At 40.3% G+C, this 20,259-nt stretch overlaps 1 protein-coding gene across 2 annotated transcripts in view; it reads right to left on the minus strand.

Annotated features, from left to right (window-relative positions):
* The window catches only part of opcml (opioid binding protein/cell adhesion molecule-like), a 512,217-nt gene that overhangs the window by 90,423 nt on the left and 401,535 nt on the right, over positions 1-20,259 (minus strand). For both annotated transcript variants that reach the window (XM_030745967.1, XM_030745966.1), the window contains one exon: positions 2,210-2,335. In XM_030745967.1, the coding sequence (XP_030601827.1) occupies positions 2,210-2,335 (126 nt within the window). The remainder of the gene's footprint in view (positions 1-2,209; positions 2,336-20,259) is intronic.

The raw sequence follows: 20,259 nt of genomic DNA on the forward strand, positions 1-20,259 counted from the left end.
CCAATTAACCTAACCCCACTAATTGCATGTCTTTGGACTGTGGAAGGAAACTGAAGTACTGAGAGAAAACCCATGCAGACATGGCGAGATTCATGCACACTCCACACAGAAAGGCCAGGCCAAGGTGGATTCAAACCAAGATCTTCTGGCTGTGAGGCCTCAGTGCTAACCACCGCTGGATTTATTTTTAAATCCAGCCTCATGGACAGTATTAAATCTGTAACTGTTGTTTAGACTCTGCGGTGTAAATCCGGCTTAGTGCATATACATAGTGTTTCATGTCCCTTTTATGAAGGGTCTTGGAATCTAACAGCAATTCTCTTTATTGATTGTTAAGAAAATTCAGGCTCAAATTAAGCAGCATGTCTTCTTATTTAATCTAGATTTGCCAAGTGCTATTTTCTTGTGCAAAGTGTAGGTGAAGCACCTTCTGAATTATTAGATGCAGCAATACAATTGTTTATGTTCCTGACACCATGTGAATGTGAAGATTTTAAAAGCTACACCATGAAAAACGATCTATAAGGTGGCAAAACAGCAATGTTGCACATTTGAGACGTTCAAGAAAAGCAGTTTAGCTCCTGAAGAAGACAGTTCAGCAATGAAGTGAGCAAACAGACACCAACACTGTCCTCTGAGGGACTGGTCCATTATTGCTAGTGACAAACATGAAAAGCACGGTGAGGAGCTAGTCTGGAAATGCCACTCTGCAGGAAAAACATTTAAGATTCTGACTGCCAGAAACAATTTTCTTGGCTGCCCAAACATCTCCCCACATCGTCTTTCTTTTCATTAGTGCTACTCAGAGAAATGTCAAGTAAGATAATCCATTAACTTCCCCATTGACTAGAACACAAACACACACAAACATAAGCAGTATACCAGGTTGACTGGCTATTGATGCCAGTATATTACTTTTCAAGTGTAATTCAATTTTCTACTCCTCTTGTGGCTGTGCACAAGCTCATGGTTGGTTGTGAGGAGGGACTTCCTTCCTCTGCTCCCAGGCAATTTCAAAACACATGACAAAAGAGTGAATTTTTATATTTTCTTTACTTCCTTCATTATTATTTTCCTTGATAAAATAAAGAAAAAAAGGTTTGAAATGTAAGTATATTTTATATTTATCAAAATTTCCAACTGGATTGCGTATGCAGTCACTGTAAATGGCACCATGTGGTTGAGCCACATTGTAGTTGTTCCAATATGACTCCAAAGATGTTTTCGTTTATGATAATTAGTAAACACCAAGGTAACCAGTAAATGCAGGGAGCCAGAAACACTGTGGATGACTGAGGTGGTGAAGGGCTGCTAGCCCGTGCAAACCAGATTCTGCTGGCTCTAGATAATGGGAAAGCAAAGAAGAACAGCTGGGCTGTAAGCATTCATGTTATGTTGGAGGCTGAACATCTGATCCTACAGAGAAGCAGCACATGACTGAATGCTCAGTGGGAAGCGTAGAGCCAACACAATTAGAACACAGAACACACAAACATACGCACACGTACAGGCCCACAGAGCATCTTGGGTCTTCTTCTTGCTGTGAAGAGCTAACAAAACACAACACAACCAACAAACCAGCTGTGGCCCCAAGCCAAGTGATACTTTGATTGGAGTTCATTCTTGTCAAGCCACAGGCTGTGCAGTTTCATCTCCTTAAATCCACCAAGTTGAAAAGAAGAAAGGGCCTTGGTCAACAGATTAATCCCTGCATAATTCATATAAAATCCTCTGTGGCTCATGTATGTTAAGAGAAAAGCCACAGATTCATTTCCATCTGGAGATAAATGGCTATTCTGCATAAAGAAGAAAATATATTTAAGGAAAGATGGGAGGTGTTTGTGGGAATTTTGACATCATGCTTAGTGTGTGGCGAGTTAGTCACCTTTACACTGACATAATGCTTTGCTTCACACATTTAAGAAAGTTCTAAATTAGCTTTGACAAATGTAATGTTAAAGCTGAATATAAAAGTTTTAGTTTTGGACTAACAGCTGAAAAAATAGAGCAGCAAATTTGCGATTTAAAATAATAAAACAAGTTTTCATAGTAGCACCAGTTAAAAATCCACTTGCTTTTGTTCTTAATATTGTTCTTCTATTTGTATAAACCAAAAACCTATAAATTCTGGATGGGTACACAGGACTTCCACACAAAAGTCTGTTCTAAGTTGAAACAATAAAATAAAATTAAACCTCCTATGCCTTACCCCTCGGTGAATGATGCTTCCATATGATGCTGGCCTCAGGTCGACCAACTGCCAGGCACATAAGATTGACGGTACTGCCCTCATTCACTGTGACGTCCTTTGATATGTTAGTGATCCTGGCAGGTACTGAGGGAAGAAAGAAAAATAATGATTGATGTTTCGTTCTAAATAATAACACATGAGCAAAGCACCTGCCATTGCATGTGGTCATACCCATGATGAGGTTAAAAATAACCCCAGGGTCGGGGACTCAATTAGCATGAAATTAGCTGACAGATCTCTCAGTTCTCTAGCTCGGTTTGATGTTATACATGATTGATTTTCTTCATCATGTATCTGTGCCACACTACTCATTAGACAAGCATCAGATTAATTTGAAGTAAGACAGGAATTTATCTCTCATCAAGCCCACTTGATTTGTCTGCAAAAGTGTTTTTGTGTAGATCAGGCTTCTTGATTGAGTTGAGGATAGCCTGAAATCAAGGGTCAGAAGTTATTCACTGTAATTTAACTGTCTCCTATTCACTTGAATATTAAAACCATGTTAGTGCAAAGTGCTGGATTGACATTCATAGAAGAAAATGACACAAGAGAAATGGCATCTATTTTACATTTGATCGTTAAAAAAAAAAAACATCAAGGAAAACAAAAAAATTACAACTTACAATACTGGTCACATACAGGGGTTGGACAATGAAACTGAAATGAAACTTTAGACCACAATAATTTATTAGTATGGTGTAGGGCCTCCTTTTGCGGCCAATACAGCATCAATTCGTCTTGGGAATGACATATACAAGTCCTGCACAGTGGTCAGAGGGATTTTAAGCCATTCTTCTTGCAGGATAGTGGCCAGGTCACGACGTGATGCTGGTGGAGGAAAACGTTTCCTGACTCGCTCCTCCAAAACACCCCAAAGTGGCTCAATAATATTTAGATCTGGTGACTGTGCAGGCCATGGGAGATGTTCAACTTCACTTTCATGTTCATCAAACCAGTCTTTCACCATCTTGCTGTGTGTATTGGTGCATCGTCATCCTGATACACGGCACCGCCTTCAGGATACAATGTTTGAACCATTGGATGCACGTGGTCCGCCAGAATGGTTCGGTAGTCCTTGGCAGTGACGCGCCCATCTAGCACAATTATTGGGCCAAGGGAATGCCATGATATGGCAGCCCAAACCATCACTGATCCACCCCCATGCTTCACTCTGGGCATGCAACAGTCTGGGTGCTACGCTTCTTTGGGGCTTCTCCACACCGGAACTCTCTTGGATGTGGGGAAAACAGTAAAGGTGGACTCATCAGAGAACAATACATGTTTCACATTGTCCACAGCCCAAGATTTGCGCTCCTTGCACCATTGAAACCGACGTTTGGCATTGGCACGAGTGACCAAAGGTTTGGCTATAGCAGCCCGGCCGTGTATATTGACCCTGTGGAGCTCCCAACGGACAGTTTTGGTGGAAACAGGAGAGTTGAGGTGCATATTTAATTCTGCCGTCATTTGGGCAGCCGTGGTTTTATGTTTTTTGGATACAATCCGGGTTAGCACCCAAACATCCCTTTGAGACAGCTTCCTCTTGCGTCCACAGTTAATCCTGTTGGATGTGGTTCGTCCTTCTTGGTGGTATGCTGACATTACCCTGGATACCGTGGCTCTTGATACATCACAAAGACTTGCTGTCTTGGTCACAGATGCGCCAGCAAGACGTGCACCAACAATTTGTCCTCTTTTGAACTCTGGTATGTCACCCATATTGTTGTGTGCATTGCAATATTTTGTGCTCTTACCCTGCTAATTGGACCTTCACACTCTGCTCTTACTTGTGCAATGTGCAATTAATGAAGATTGGCCACCAGGCTGGTCCAATTTAGCCATGAAACCTCCCACACTAAAATGACAGGTGTTTCAGTTTCATTGTCCAACCCATGTATATAGCATTAGTTGAGGTATCTACTTCTCTATGCACAAAATCTATAAACACAACTCTGGCAGGGCCAAAGATTTTTTTTTTCCTTTCTTTCTAATTAGGTTTTATACACTGCTGACACTGGCCTGTGGGGTACCCAGATACTTGTAACTGTTCTGTTTATCTGCTATTCTCCCTTCTGGTAGCGCGGATGGGGTGCTTCTGAATCCAACTGAGGCTATAGTCAGGCAGTGGAAGAAATACTATGAGGACCTCTTTAATGCCACTGACACGCCTTCTGTAGAGGAAGCAGAGTCTGGGGATGAGGGGTATGACTCGCCCATCACTGGGGGTGAGGTCACTCAGGTGGTTAAACAAGGGACACGGTCGAATGCTTTCTCCAAGTGTACAATACACATGTAGACTGGATTGTCAAACTCAAACAGTCGAATATCCTTCAGAGGATAAAGAGCTGGTCGAGGGTTCCACAACCGGGATGAAAACCACATTGTTCATTGGATGTCACATTGGATCCGAGGTTCAACTAACAGACAGACCCTCCTTTCCACCAGCTTGGCATAGACCTTCCCAGGGAGGCTGAGGAGTGTGATCCCCGGATAGTTGGAGCACACCCTCTGGCCTCCCTTCTTAAAGATGGGGACCACCACCAAAGTCTCAGATCTGCTTCAGATCTCCATGTGACATTGCAGAGGTGCGTCAACCAAGACATGGCTACAACATCCAGAGACTTCAGGAACTCAGGGCAAATCTCGTCCACCCAGGGACCTTGTCACCCAGGATTTGTTTAACCACCTGAGTGACTTCACCCCAGTTTACTTAGGTTTGAAATGTATTTAATTAGAGTATATTGTTCTCCCTCTTTAACTCTGTACCAGGGGTCAGACATATCAGTATATTTAAGTTTTACACACACATGCAGCAATTATGATCTATATTGTATAATATCTTATGAATTATTGACATTTGGACTGCACTATGTAATGATGGTTTTGCACATGGTCTTTCATAAACATAGCATAAGACCAAGAAAAAAAATTGCCTCACATTTTATTTTCTAATGTTTGTGTGTTTGTCTGTGGATGAAGAAACTATGTAATTTTATCATTCACAATTGGGTCTGTGGATTATTTCAGAAAAGATGTCAAAGACTGGTGCTGGCTGGCATCAAGCAAAATGGCAGATGTTTTATTGATCCCACCAAGGTAAGAGTGTGATATTTGATACCCTGATACTAATGCAACCCTGCCCAAAACAGAAAAATTGAGTTTTGTAAAAACATTCAATTATTTTTGGTAAAATACTTCTTCAGACAGACTATTACCTACAGAAAGCTTCAAATGTTTCAATAAGAATTGCTGCTCCGATCTGCACTGAATTTACTTTGGTCTCATCTTTAGACTATCATTGACCTCAATCATTTAAACTAAACACTACCTATTGAAATGGAGCTCAAGCCAAACAGTTATGGTGAAAATTTGACTTTTTGAGGTCAGTAGGGATGTTATGATATGACAATTGGATGAAATAGTTTGCTTCAGTCAAAGAAAATGTTTCAGTGGCATAAAAATATCAATGAGAATGGAAAGGGTTCAATCAGGAATTATTCTGCAACCAATCAAATTTTTCTAATCTTAGTTTTGAGCAAGAACAAGGTGTGTATGGCAGTCACTTTGTGGTGCAACAGCAACAGCAGCAAAAACAAACTGCAAAAATGTGGTAAGGAAGCTGCCATTGCTGATTCTAGGACACATACAAGAGAGAATGTGGAATTTTCCACATTTATGAAAAAATGAGACGTTTATCAAACAGTAGCAGCAAATGAAAAATTCATGGGTTTATAGCTTGAACCAGGTGAAGGTAGACAAATGGACACCAGTGTAAATCTTTAATTTTGAGGATGCGGGAAAACTCTAAAATGTTTGCTGCAAAAGCAACAATGGTTAATTTTGAGGAAAGAAAAAGGACCATTCACAATCAGAGCAGTAGGAACAAGTATTGGGACAGTGAGGCCAATCCCTTTATTTTTGCCTTAAACTGAAAACATTTGGGTTTGACATTAAACCAAAAATATGAAACAAAAGATCAAGTAACACTGACCATAGCCAGCACAACCATTTGGAATGCCCTGAAGAAGAAAGTCATCACCGGTGTACTAAGTAACAGATGTCAAACAGGTAGACCAAGGAAAACAACAGCAGTTGATGACAGAAACTTTGTAAGTGCTGTAAAGTAAGACCCTAAAACAACTGTTAGTGATATCAACAACAACCTCCAGAGGGCAGGAGTGAAGTTATCACAGTCTACTGTTCACAGAAGACTGCATGAACCAAAGTACAGAAGCTTCACCAGAAGATGTTGGAATTTGCCACTTAGTATAGAGACAAGCCTCAGAAATTCTTGGACAAAGTTTTATAGACTGATGAGACAAACATCAACCTTTACCATGCTGCAAGATAACAACCCCAAACAAACAGCCAAAACTACAAAGGAGTTCAACAGGGGCAAGAAGTGAAAGGTTTTAGACTGGCCTAGTCAATCTCCAGACCGATAGAGTATGTATTTTACCTGCTAAAAAGGAGACTGAAGGGTGTAAGCCCCCCAAAACAAACAACTGAAAGAAACTGAAGTGAAAGCCTGGAAAAGCATAGCAAAAAAAGAATGCAAAAGTTTAGTGATGTCAGTGGGTCACAGGCTTGATGCAGTATTGTAAGCAAAGGATTTGCAACTAAATGTTAAAATAGATTAAAGTTAAGACTTAAGTTTATCTGTTCCAATACTTTTGCTCACAAGAAAAATGTGTGGGTTCCCCTGGTGCTTTCTTCTGAACTGTGTATCAGATCCAGATAGAAATACCTGGAAATAAAACCTGAGATGTTGATCTTTTGTCTCATATACATTTTTTTATGTCAAACTCAAATATTTTCCGTCCACAGCAAAAAAAAAGCGATTGGCCTCACTGTTCCAATACTTTTGGAGGGGAGTGCATGTTTGTCTGCCTAAGATTGGTCAGTGTTGAGAGACTTCCCTTTTTTCAAACTCTGATTGGTTGGTCTGATGGGACGAGCCAAGACAGAGGATTGGAGAATAAAATAAGTGCAACTCGTGCTCCTGGGCATACTGAAGCAAGTTGCCTGATATCTAACTGTAGCTACTAGCTACAAAATCCTCCCAGAGACTGTGTATCTAGTGAGACTGGATGAACAGTAGCACCTTAATTTAGAGGGAGGCTAACACTGATGCAGAATTGGACTGTACAGAGAATGGGAACTGCATCGTGGGTACTTGCCACCATGTTGCTATTCATGCAGAACCAATAAAGAGACAGATGCCAACATGTAAAAAGGACTGAAAAACACACTGAGCATTGAAAAAACCCACAAATGACCAGAGAGAAGCTAAACAACAAGGAAAATCATAATTGGAGGGGTTGATGTATGTGAACACAAACAATGGTCATTTTAGGAATTACAGATGCTCAAGTTCCCTGACATACTTTCTAAACATGTTTGTGAGTGCCTGAATATCAAACAAGTTAAAAATTATAAAGTGCTTCAAGCTCGCATTTTAGCATGTGTGACTGAGTCAACCACTGTTATCCACAGAGCCATCGCTCTGTGATAAAGGCAGAAAAACTAAATTTGAACATCTTTTTGCATCTCCTTGGCCTCTGCTGACATGTTGTATATATGTTATATTTTACAAAAGACACAAGGTGGACGAGAGCCAGAGATTGATAATAATTAATGATTGAATGCAGAGTGGTGTATAAAGAGATAGAGGGTAAAAAGAGGTTTAGTGAAGAAGAAATGGTCATCATGGAAAGCCCCCCAGCAGCCTGAGCCTAAAAGCTGAAGGCTCTACCTCTCATTCTACTTTTAAGTATCCTATGAACCACATGTAAGCCCACAGTCTGAGAGTGAAGTGCTCTAATGGGGTGATGTGGTACTATGGGAACTTTAAGATAAGATGGCCCTGATTAATCAAGACTTTGTATGTGAGGTGTCCAGTTCTGGATTTAACAGGGTTCCAATGAAGACTCTTCTTGCTGCAGCATTCTGGATCAACTGAAGACTTTTCAGGAAGCTTTTAGGACAACTTGATAATAATGAATTACAATAGTCCAACTTAAAAGTAATAAATGCATGAAATAGGTTTTAAGCATCACTCTAAGTTAGGATATTCCTAATTTTATAGACTCCAAGATTCCTCAGTGTTACTGGAGTCCAAAGTAATGCTGTCCAGATCTGGTTTGACACCATGTTTCTAAGATTTGTGGGGCTGAGTACAATAACAGATTTATCTGAATTTAGAAGCAGGAAATTAGAGGTCATCCAGTGCTTTATCGCTTTTAAGACATCCTTCACTAATTGGTGCGTGCCTTCTGTATTCATGGATAGCTGGGTATCATCTGCATAGCAATGAAAATGTATGTTATGTCTTCTAATAATACTGCCTAAGGGAAGCATATATAATGTAAATAGAATTAGTCCTAGCACAGAGCTCTGTGCAACTCCACAATTAACCTTAGTGTGTGAAGAAGACTCCCATGTACACAAACAAATAGGAGTTTATTAGATAAATATGATTCAAACCACTGCAGTGCAGTACCTTTAATACCTATGGCATGCTATAATATCTGTAATAAAATATTATGGTCAACCGTATCGAATACTGGTCTAGCAGGACAAGCACAGAGATGAGTCAACTGTCAGAGGCCATAAGAAGATCATTTGTAACATTTGCATATGGTAGTCAGGAGTAGCAGTGAGGTATGTGAGGGTGGTGCAGGACATGTGTAAGGACAGTGAGACAGCATTGAGGTGTGCAGTAGGAGTGACAGATGGGCCCAAGCTGGAAAGCGCAAAAATATTACTCATTCATGTCTTCATGCTCAATCATGTAAGGAATTCTCAGAAAGTTGAATCTGTCCATCTGGATGTAGCATTTTCAGACTGAAGAAGTCCTTTGGATAAATAAAACATTTCTCCCAGTGAAATTCTTACATCCAGAGGAACAGAATCAACTTTCTGGGACTTACTCTATTCCGTAAAGGGCTTCCATTCCAACACAGCAGCTCACCAATCTGATGACTTTATAATGGCACAGAACACCAACATGTCCACACCTCTGCTATTTTTCTTTATGCTTGGTATTCATCTCCCCCACACCTCTGATTTTTAGTGCTGCATCTCAAAACAACACAAATAATAGTAAATAAGACACTGACTTCCACTTTCAGTACTTGCGATCAATGATAGATGACACTCCAGTGACCCCATATCATTTTCCCTTTCAAGTTTTCATCAAGACACTAAGTACCGCTGTTTCTGAGTAAAGGCTACAACTAAATAAAATAGAAATAAACCACATTCAGAGTGTCAGAGAACTCATAAAAAGTCCTGGGAATATTCATAGTTTGTGTCAACCACTTGCCTCATTATTGACGCCAGAATTTCCTACACAGGTGAGTTGTGCAGCTTCGTGTTAAATTGCAGCTGTCCACCGAGGCTGCTGTCTGCCACATGCTGCAGTTATGAAGGGGGTCTCTGAAGAAATTAAGTACATGGTTTGCTGGCTCTGAGACTAATAGTGCAGCTGCTGTGATGGGCTGATAGAGAGGAACAGACACACACCCGAATGAAAAGAGCACTCCTAACCTGACCAGTGTCTGTCATAGGCCTTTGGGATATTGAAGTGTTGAAGTGCTGCCTGTCTTCACTCTCAGTACACCACTGTGGGCCCTTGAGCATGTGTGATGGAGCAAATGCAGAGACTGAATTTTATTGCATGTATGTGTATGTGACAATAAAAGTTGTTAGTTAGTTCTTGGGAACACAGGAGGAAAATTTACTTATTGCTTAATAAATCTCTAGCATTTTGTACTGCTGCATTTTGATATTTCATGTTCAATACTGAAGTTAAATGGAACTGCTCACCAAATAACACTAAGTGAAAGGGGGATTTATTTCTGGCAGATTCAATTGTTTGTATTGTTTGACAGAATCAACTGTGTCTGAAAAGGAAGACATGAGACTGAGAATACTGTGCAGATGAATTTAATTTAAAACAATACATTATAATATTCTTGTGAAAGCCATGGTCATATGTTTACATTTTCAACTTTAGATGATTATTCTATGAATGTTACATTGGGCTCCCACTGAGCCACTGGCACATGAAGCAGTTCTACACATACTGCAGGTTCTTTTTAAATATCCAGAGCAGTGTGCCTGGCTTTAAAGCACTGTGGACCAGTATCTGTTGTTAAATGTATTATATAAATATAACAGGCTGGACAGTAAACACAAAGGGTTATTATATTCAGACATTTTTCATAGTTCATGCTTGAAGTACATTTTTTTTCATTTCCAGTGCAAGAATTCAATGAACTGAATATATAATTTGAATCTCTAAATATAGTCCATAGGTAATCAGTATACTAAAGCTTTGACTATGATGACCAGTAACAGTTTAACATTAACTAATGCTGAAGATCTGACATGTCATGATTGAAATATTATTTTCATCGCTATCATTGCTGCTCATTCTGGGACAAAGTATCTGTTTTTTTGGTCTTTGATGTTTTTATAAAAGTTGGTGGTATTGCCACAGTAGAAAATTTCCTTCCAACACACATCACTGTCTGCAGCGTTTTCATTATAAAATGCATCTCCACGATGGTCTGCTTTCTCCCTCACTGCAGCCTACATGTCACTGTGTTTAATTGCCACAGGACAATTAAAAACAGCAAAGCAGGGAGGAGGGGGTGGAGCAAAGTGTGCCTACATGAGAGAAGCCAGTTTGCACAGGCATGTCTACTTTCTGATGAATGGGAGCAATGGATTCAATTTACAGGAGACACACAAACTAGAGCAAAGATCCTATTTAACGAGTAGCAATCCATACTAATACCAGTGTTAGTATCAATACTATTGACATTTAGATTGATCTGCCCACCCCTAACAAAAACTGTCATCACCAGCTACAGTCCAAGATGCGGGAGGAGCTGAACACCCTTTTACAACACACAGTGTCCTTTAGAATATCGATACTTGTAAAAAATGTAGCTTGTTTGTAGCTTTAGAGGCCAGGCTCAGTGAACTGGAGACCCAGCTACGTACCACAGAAAATGCTGTAGCAAGACAGGCCCCTGAAGCTCGTGTGAGCGAAGGTAGCTTAGCCACTGTTAGCGCTTCCCCAGCAGATTGTCCCAAGCAGCCAGGAAATAAGGCCAGCTGGGTGATGGTGAAGAGGAAGCATAGCCCTAAACAGAAGCTCCTGGTACACCACCGAGCTGTTGACATTTTGAATAATTTTTTTCCTCACTCGGCAAAACACACCCGCCGAGAAAAACACTCTGGTTATTGATGACTATAGCTGATTATTTTCTTTTCTAGAACTCTGGCCAAATTTATTAAATCCCCCAAAACTATCTATCTATGTCTGTCTATCTGTCTGTCTGTCTATCTATCTATCTATCTATCTATCTATCTATCTATCTATCTATCTATCTATCTATCTATCTATCTGTCTGTCTGTCTGTCTGTCTGTCTGTCTGTCTGTCTGTCTGTCTATCTATCTATCTATCTATCTATCTATCTATCTAGAGTTGGGACCAGGAAGCAGAGTTGAAGTCTTATATGCCTCTCTGTAGCTTCTCTCCTCCTGTCATCCCCCCAAAATCCCATTTCCACAGACAGTGCCTGCTCCCAGAAAAAAAAACACCCCCCCCCCAAAGAAAAAACATCAAAAAATGATTTAAGCATAAAAATTCACAAAAAAAAGAACAATATAGCTCCCTCAACTCCACCAACATGTAAAACAGTTAAATGTGGATTATTAAACATTAGGTCTCTCTTTTTTAAGTCTAGCAGTTTAGCAAATTATTTAATAATTGATTAACATGTTGATTTATTCTGCCTTGCAGAAACCTGGTTACAGCAGAACATGTTAGTTTAAATTAATCAACACCCCAGAGTCACGCTAACTGTCAGAATCCTTGAAGCACAGGTCGAGGAGGAGGAGAAGCAGCAATCTTCCACTCCAGCATATTAATCTACCAAAGCAATAGTTAGACACAAGATTATTTTCTACCTGTAACACAAGCCCTTTCCACTAAATCAGAACTCCACCAAATGCAGTTTAATACTCACATCAACTGCCCAGTCCTTATTACCCAGCTTGAATTCTCAACCCAGTTACTTTCCTCTATCACTCTGGCAGCTACTCCTTCATCTCACTCGGGCTGAGTGGCACAAATTCATGTTCATCAAGAGATAAATGTGCAGCATTTTTTTTTTTTTTTATTAAAGGGTTTGCTCTTCCCCATACTGTAGCTATATGTATAACTGCATGAGTTATTTGTATGGGAGAACTTTCAGTCCACTATTAATTAATTAATTAATTAATTAATTAATTAATTAATTAACCTAATTAAGCTGTTCAGTCAGCTCCAAGGAGTTAAAAACACCCCAAACAAACAATACCAAAAAAAAAACTCCATGATGCCTCATGCTGATAAAGTTTTCTGACAATGGCACCTAACTGTTAAACTGATATCACTGATGCTATCAGTGGATGTGGTATCTCCTTGTAGTGCCAAGACTTAGATTCTCTTTTGCAGTCAGATTTGTGTTCAGTTGTAAAAGCAGCCCAGCTCAGGTATTTTCAGTTAGTCTCTGAAGCTCTAGATAAATCTCCCCTCTGTTCTTCACCTGTTGGCTGATTCTCTCTGCTTGATAATTCAGGTGCTTTTCATTCCAAATTACAATCCTTAATACATCTTTTAGACATTCCCTTTTTAGATTAAATCAATTGGTCCAGCCTCGTGTGGAGTTTCTAGGCACTGCCTCTTAGATAATTAAGTAGAGCACAATTTACTTTGTGCCTTGTCCCTTAATCATCATCTGGCTATCCTTCTTGGCCATCTGTATATCATATATGTAAGTCCCAATGGCCTGCACCTTTTCTCTGGATTATTCAATCTAGCCTCTCCGGTGCAAAAATAAATAAAGTAAAATTAAAATTTGTCCTCTCTGCTCAGTAAGTTGAACAGTTTACCTTTTCTATATTGTCATTGTATTTCTTCTGTCTTCAGTTCTACATGAATATAGCACCATCCACAGGGGCACGTCACTCGCCTGTCGCAGGGCTAACACATAGACACAGACAACCATTCACACTGATGGGCAATGCAGAATCACCAGTTAACATGTCTTTGGACTGTGGTAGAAAACTAGAGTGCCCTGAGGAAACCCACGCAGACACAGGGAGAACATACAAACTCCACACAGAATGGCCCTAGTCAAGGTGGATTTGAACCTATGACCTTCTTGAGGTCATAGCGCTTTGAGGCAACACAGAGGCCATATCAAATATATGTAGCTGCTGTCTCACCAGATACAATGCTCTAGCTCTTTCTATTCTTCATGGGATGCTAATTTAAGATGCAACATACAGTGCCTTGTGAAAGTATTCGGCCCCCTTGAACTTTTCAACCTTTTGCCACATTTCAGGCTTCAAACACAAAGATATAAAATTTTAATTTTTTGTGAAGAATCAACAACAAGTGGGACACAATCGTGAAGTGGAATGAAATTTATTGGATGTGTCAAACTTTTTTAACAAATAAAAAACTGAAAAGTGGGGCGTGCAATATTATTCGGCCCCCTTGCGTTAATACTTTGTAGTGCCACCTGTTGCTGCAATTACAGCTGCAAGTCGCTTGGGGTTATGTCTCTATCAGTTTTGCACATCGAGAGACTGAAATTCTTGCCCATTCTTCCTTGCAAAACAGCTCGAGCTCAGTGAGGTTGGATGGAGAGCGTTTGTGAACAGCAGTCTTCAGCTCTGTCCACAGATTCTCGATTGGATTCAGGTCTGGACTTTGACTTGGCTGTTCCAGCACCTGGATACGTTTATTTGTGAACCATTCCACTGTAGATTTGGCACTGTAAGTAAAAGGGGCTTTCAGTCATTATACAGTGGCTTGTGTTACGGCTGCGTGCCGTTTTGTCTGTGTGTGTCTCTCTCTCTCCCCCTCTCGCTCTACAGCATGGGCATCTCCACCTAATCAGGGCCGCAAGATATAAGGAGGCGGGATAGGAGGCGGTCCGGAGGACACATTAAATTCCAGTGAAATATATTTATGTTTGTGGTTGTAATGTGACAAAATATGGAAAAATTCAAGGGGTATGAATACTTTTGCAAGCCACTGTAGCTTGTAAAGTTTGCTATTTCTATTTCCATGTTGAAATTTTAAAGCTCATGAATAAATCAATAAATGAATAAATAGGTGGGCGCTTGTTTGGCAGCTTTGTAAGGCTTTCCACCTTCTCTCATCCACACGGACATCCAAATGGACTGGTAGTCAGCAACAACATCTGATTCACGCATCAATTCAATTCCAGCATAACCCTGTATCCATGTGTTTTCTCTCATCATCCACGTTTTTTTTTGGTTTTGTTTTTTACCCATAGTTTCTGCTTTTTCTGGTCCTAAGTTCAACTTTTGATAGCCCTCAAGCCTTTATTGTAAAGTTTCTCTTTTCTCCCCCAACACCCAAAGGCCCTCAAGCCTTTTTGCAATCAGTTTCGATCTCAATCCTTCTCTCAGTCACTTTTTCTCACCATACGCAATTTATGATATATGTTTATCTCTGTCTTTAATGTTGTGATGCAGCTTGTGTGTCAAATTATTTACTTTTCCAAGAGGTGATTTTCCTTGCCATGGAATGCCTGATCATATTTTTCACAGGGGGACTCCACACTGCTTTGTATGTAGCTTCATCAGAGTTTAATCACCAGTCACTTCCATGTTGGACTTTCTAAAGCTCAAGAAAATTACTGCTGCATTTTTCCTTCTTTTTTCAAGTCCTGGAAGTCACCCCATGTCTAAATTCTGGTTCATTTAATACTTTAAACAAGTGCTTCTCATGTGGGGTCTTAGCTCAAAATGATATTGAGATCAGTCTTTTAGAAAAGGTGCTGCTGTTTCTGGAGCCATGCAGGGCATTTCCTCTTATTCAACAACTGGGTCACTGGTCATCTTCAGCCTAATTCGTTATACACCACCCGGCCCTGATGTCATCCTCTCAGACCACAAATCCCTCAAGCCTTAAATTTGTGTTAAGTTGACATGTAGCTGGTTGTAGCATCAAAGTATTTTCCATTTTTGTTCACATTTCTGCTCCGGTTCTTTAGTGTTTTGTTCTATGCTCTCTCTTTCTCCCCACCTCCAACATCCCTCACATGCTTTGCTCTCTGTACTGACCCTTGAGTTTTATTGCAGGCTCTCTCTCCTGTATGTCCCGGCCTCTGATGGCCATTCAGCCTCATTGCATGTGGTCCACTCTCTCCTGGCCCGTGAAGGCCCTTGAGCCTTATTACAGGCTCTCTGCTCTCTTCTGGCCTCCAACAGCCACTGTGGTTTAACACAGACTCTCTCCCTTCGCTCTCCTGGCCTCTGTCAATTCTCAGCTTTATCACAAGCTCTCTGCTCTCTCCAGGCCTCCGACGGCCATTGAGCCTTTAATACAGGCTCTCTCTCTCTTCTCTTTACTGGCCTCTGATGGCCATTGAGCCTTTATCACAGGCTCATTCTCTGTTCTGCTTTTCTTTTTCCTCTTTGCTATTTGGACCCTTCCCTCAGTTTCCTCTACTCACATTATTCATTTCAGTTTGTGTTATGTCTATATTCTGTCCCTTTGTTAATGTTGCCACTAATATTCCTGTGGTTTATATTCTTTAGAATCGAAGATTGTGCTCATATTTCTGGGGGGGTGGGGTTGGATATAAGGTGGTGTGGTGGTTAGCACTGCTGCCTCACAGCTAGGAGGTCTGGGTTTGACTCCACATTGGCCCCGGCCGTTCTTTGTGGAGTTTGTATGTTCACCCTGTGTCTGTGTATGGAGTTGGAAATTACAATCATAGGTGTTGTTTCAGGAGAATCACTTTGGACTATAAATTGATGCCAAGTTTGTATATTAGAAAAAAGAAAGTGCTCTGTCATATTAGCCATTATGTAACAGCTATGGTAATTAACACTTTATAGAACCTCTGAGATATTTAGAGCCTCAATTAGAGGTAAACCTATTATGAAATAAGGAAATATTGCCAACAGTATTAAATTGAATTTATTTAAAATAATATTTTTCCAAAATAATTGTAAGATTTAGTGGAACTGAGCTAAGCAGAGATTTAAAAGTTTGTCAAATGCTTCTCGGTTTGGTTTGAGGAGACACCACTTTTCTCAGCCACACTGAGATCAGGCAGGGATAAATGAAGAAGTGTCTGTGTGCAGAGCAGGTGATGGGTCTCCAGCTTGATAATGCCAGTGGCCAGGTGATTAAAAAACATAGCTCTCCTGCCACTGGGCCTGCTGGGTGGATGTGACTTGGGGCCTGGAACACATCACTCTTCATGTCAGTGCAGCTGAGGTGTTATAGTAAGTAATTAATTAGAAAATGGAATCAAGAGGTGACCCAATAGGAAAAGTCTATTTAACATCCGGGCAGAAGTGCTGAGAATGATTTTCTCTGCAATATGTTTTCAAATTTAAACTGTCATTCTATGGCTAAATGGGCTTCATTCACATAGAAAGAAGTGCATATGCAGCACAAATGCAACAATGCATTATCTTTGTGACACGAGAATAAGTACATGATGATATAGTATTGTTATAATGTCTGGCATTGTTGTGTTCGATAAGATGAATCATACATTAATGGCAGATTTCAGTGACAGACAATGCGATGAGGAATTGTGTAGGGGGATATTTGAGCTGCTGTATTTCCTCAGACAGCCGGTCAGTTTGAAAGTGAAAATGGTCATGATTCAAAACAAAGAAGTCTGCAAAGCAGGCTCACAAAATAGGCTAAGCAACAACATCTTCTTTTTCCCCTCGGATCAACCTTATCTTCACACACAAGTGGATTCAGAAGGGGTCAGAGTCTTTACTTAGACAAAGGCAGCATGTAGACCACTTCAAGTTCTGTTTTAAAAACAGAAACTATATAATAATTTATATGTAAGTACTGTAGCCTGTTTAATGTTAGGCTTAGAGATTCGAGCTGACAAATGAGTCCAATAAGTGGAATAAGATGTATGGGTGTGAAAAGTTGCTATTTGGACAGAAGGAGAGGATGAATGGTTTGGCAGTCCATCCATCCTAATTCACTGTGACATCAATAAGGAAATCTATAGGTGTGCAAATATGCATCCCACCATAAAACGAAGATGAAACAAAATGTAACATCAGTCTCAACAAGGACTCCTGGGTTGGCTCACCAGTCAGTTAACTGGAAACTCTGCTCTTCAGTGGACACTCTGTTAGACTAAATGTAATGGTAAATGTACTGGTTCTCATTTAGCACTTTTCTGCTCTATATGAGCACTCAAAGTGCTTAATACAGCATATCTCAGTCGCCCATTCACACAAGCACTTTTTACATCTAACTGCTTTCAATCTAACATTCACAGACAAAAATATACTCTGATGACTGTGTCGTGAGCAACTCATGGTTCAGTGTCTTGTCCAAGAACACCTTAGCATGCAGACTGGAGCCACCAGGGATCTAACCACAGACCTTCCAATTAATAGATGACCTGCTCTACCTTCTGAGCCACATCTGTTGTTTTACCAGGAAAAAAAAGACATGTCACAGCAACAGAATTGCTCTTTGTCAGTAAAATTTTCCAAACGTATGTCATGCTAAGTCACAAGCATATCACACTGTAAAATGTTAGCCTAGCTTCTAGATAGATAGATAGATAGATAATTTATTGATCCTGAAGGAAATTAGGCCAATTGGCAGTGGCTAGTGGACTTTCAGCTCTGTGATGTGTGAAAATTGTGCTTGTATAAAAACTAAGTGAATCTCATTTACTCACATGCTGGATCTCTGGACCTTCAACAATATATCAGTCATTTTTATAATTTCAACATATACACTTAATTGACACAAAGTCTGAGTAAACGCGCAATGTTGCTGAACTGCAGACACATTTGTGATAGCAGTGAGTGATGTAATCAAGTCTGACCAGCAAGGATTGCAGTCAGTCAAGCACTGATTGGCTAGGTTACAACAGGTCACCTAATTAGTCCACCCCTCTGTTGACCAAAAATACATGTAAACTTATTTAATTACAATACTGCAACACAGACCTTTCATTTTTACTGCAGTTTTAAAGCCAAGGGCACTCACTGGCTCCAGGGCCACGTTGCCAATGCAGTAATCTGATTTCATAGGCTAAACTTGCCTATGAAAGTTTAGCCAATCCGTCCAGTATTTATTGAGATATTACTGTAGAGTGTGGCAAAGCAAAGACCAGCAGAGTCAGAAAGACCAACATTGCCATGCTGCTGTAATAATGTCACCCTGCTGAGAAGTGATGCGGCTGAAGGTCTGCACCTTACAGTCAGAGGCCACAAAGCTCTCTATAAAATGGTGACTCCTGAGTCACTTTGACAAGTCAAAGAGTTTCTTGATCAGATGCCGTGCAAAAATGCAGTGTATAATCACTGGGCAGCTCAGTGCCAAAGTCTATATGATGGCACAGACATGAATCTCTTGAGTTACTGCTTAGTTTATGCTCCATCTTTCATCTGTGACCATGAACTTTGAGTAAGGATCCCAAGAAGGGCAAATTGGGTGGCCAAGCTCAAACTCTGACACCTGGAAGTCAGAATAAGATCCCAAGATTAACCAGAGAACATAACTCCTTTGTTTTGCTGTCTGCCACAGCTAAATAGAACATTTACAGAAAATGCATCCATCCATTCTCTTCTGCTTATCCTGTTCAGGATCACTGGAGCCTATCCCAGCTGACATAGGGCGAGAGGCAGGGTACACCCTGTACAGGTCACCAGCCTAACACAGAGAGACAATTTAGAGGGCAATTTAGAGTAACCAATTAACCTAACCCCAGTAACCGCATGTCTTTGTACTGTGGGAGGAAACCCACATAGACACAGGGAAAACATGCAAACTCCACACAGAGAGGCCCGGGCCAAAGTGGAATTTGGCCTCCTAACTGTGAGGGATCAGTGCTAACCACCATGCCACCATTCTGCCTTGACATAAAATTATTTATGATTTTTACTGTCCTCTGGATGTGTATTGTATATGCTCCCCTATATGCCCAATCCTAGTGTGAGTTGTTTATCTTAACAACAAATTTCTCCATATTGTTTATTGTGCAAAAATGTATACACCCTGTTCTTGCCTTTCTTTATAGATAAGTAACAAATTGTGTCACTTTGTATTTTGTTATCTTCTAATTGCAGGTGGAGATAACTACATGGTGGTTTACTCAGAGAATTCACCAAGCAACTTCTACACTCATCCATTTCCTGTTCAATATACACATTCATCCAAACAGCAGCAACAAATTCTGCTTTAGGGGGTTTTGCAGTGTTGACTTTAGCTGCATTCAGAAGCAGAGCATGCACTCTTAAGTAAAGTGTCTTTGTGGTTACTGCTTTTATGAAACTTTGAAAATGTCAGATTAATAATTAATAATAAGAAATATTTCAATTAAATCAAAAATTTCATTTGTGCCAGATATGAATGAAGAGAATGTGAAAAAAATAAAGGAAGCATAGAGGCTTTGCTTGGAGGTGTTTTAGGGTGAGTCTGAACCTTTGACATATGCCAACATCAAAGCCTCTGCTCTTGTGCTAACAGTCACCAAATCTATAATAGATGCTAACTCTTCTGTCATAGGAAATTATTATGCAACTGTAACATCAAAGGAATCGCTGTCACAAAGTTTTCTAATCTGCCATCTTATCTCAGAACAATAGACATCCATGACAGTTATCTTGGTCACATTTAGTGTTCTTGTCAGTGGTTGTTGTTAATTCAGAAGCACACCCAATTCCAAGGGAAGGAACCAAAAAGACATCAGAACATTCCAGCATGAGAAATGTGATGAAACACAAAGGCAGAAGCTGTGGGTGGGGGGGCTGCTCAGGCTCTGGTGAAGTGGAAATAAACTAGGTTAGCTTTCCTGCTGGTTGGTAGAAGGCACAAGCAATGACACCTGCTTTCAAAGTACCAGCTTTCTCAGTTCAAAGGCAGCTTTTCATATGGGACACATGCATCTTATGGTGT

Source organism: Archocentrus centrarchus, chromosome 14 (genome assembly GCF_007364275.1).
Source record: "Archocentrus centrarchus isolate MPI-CPG fArcCen1 chromosome 14, fArcCen1, whole genome shotgun sequence".
In the NCBI taxonomy this organism is placed as follows: domain Eukaryota; kingdom Metazoa; phylum Chordata; class Actinopteri; order Cichliformes; family Cichlidae; genus Archocentrus; species Archocentrus centrarchus.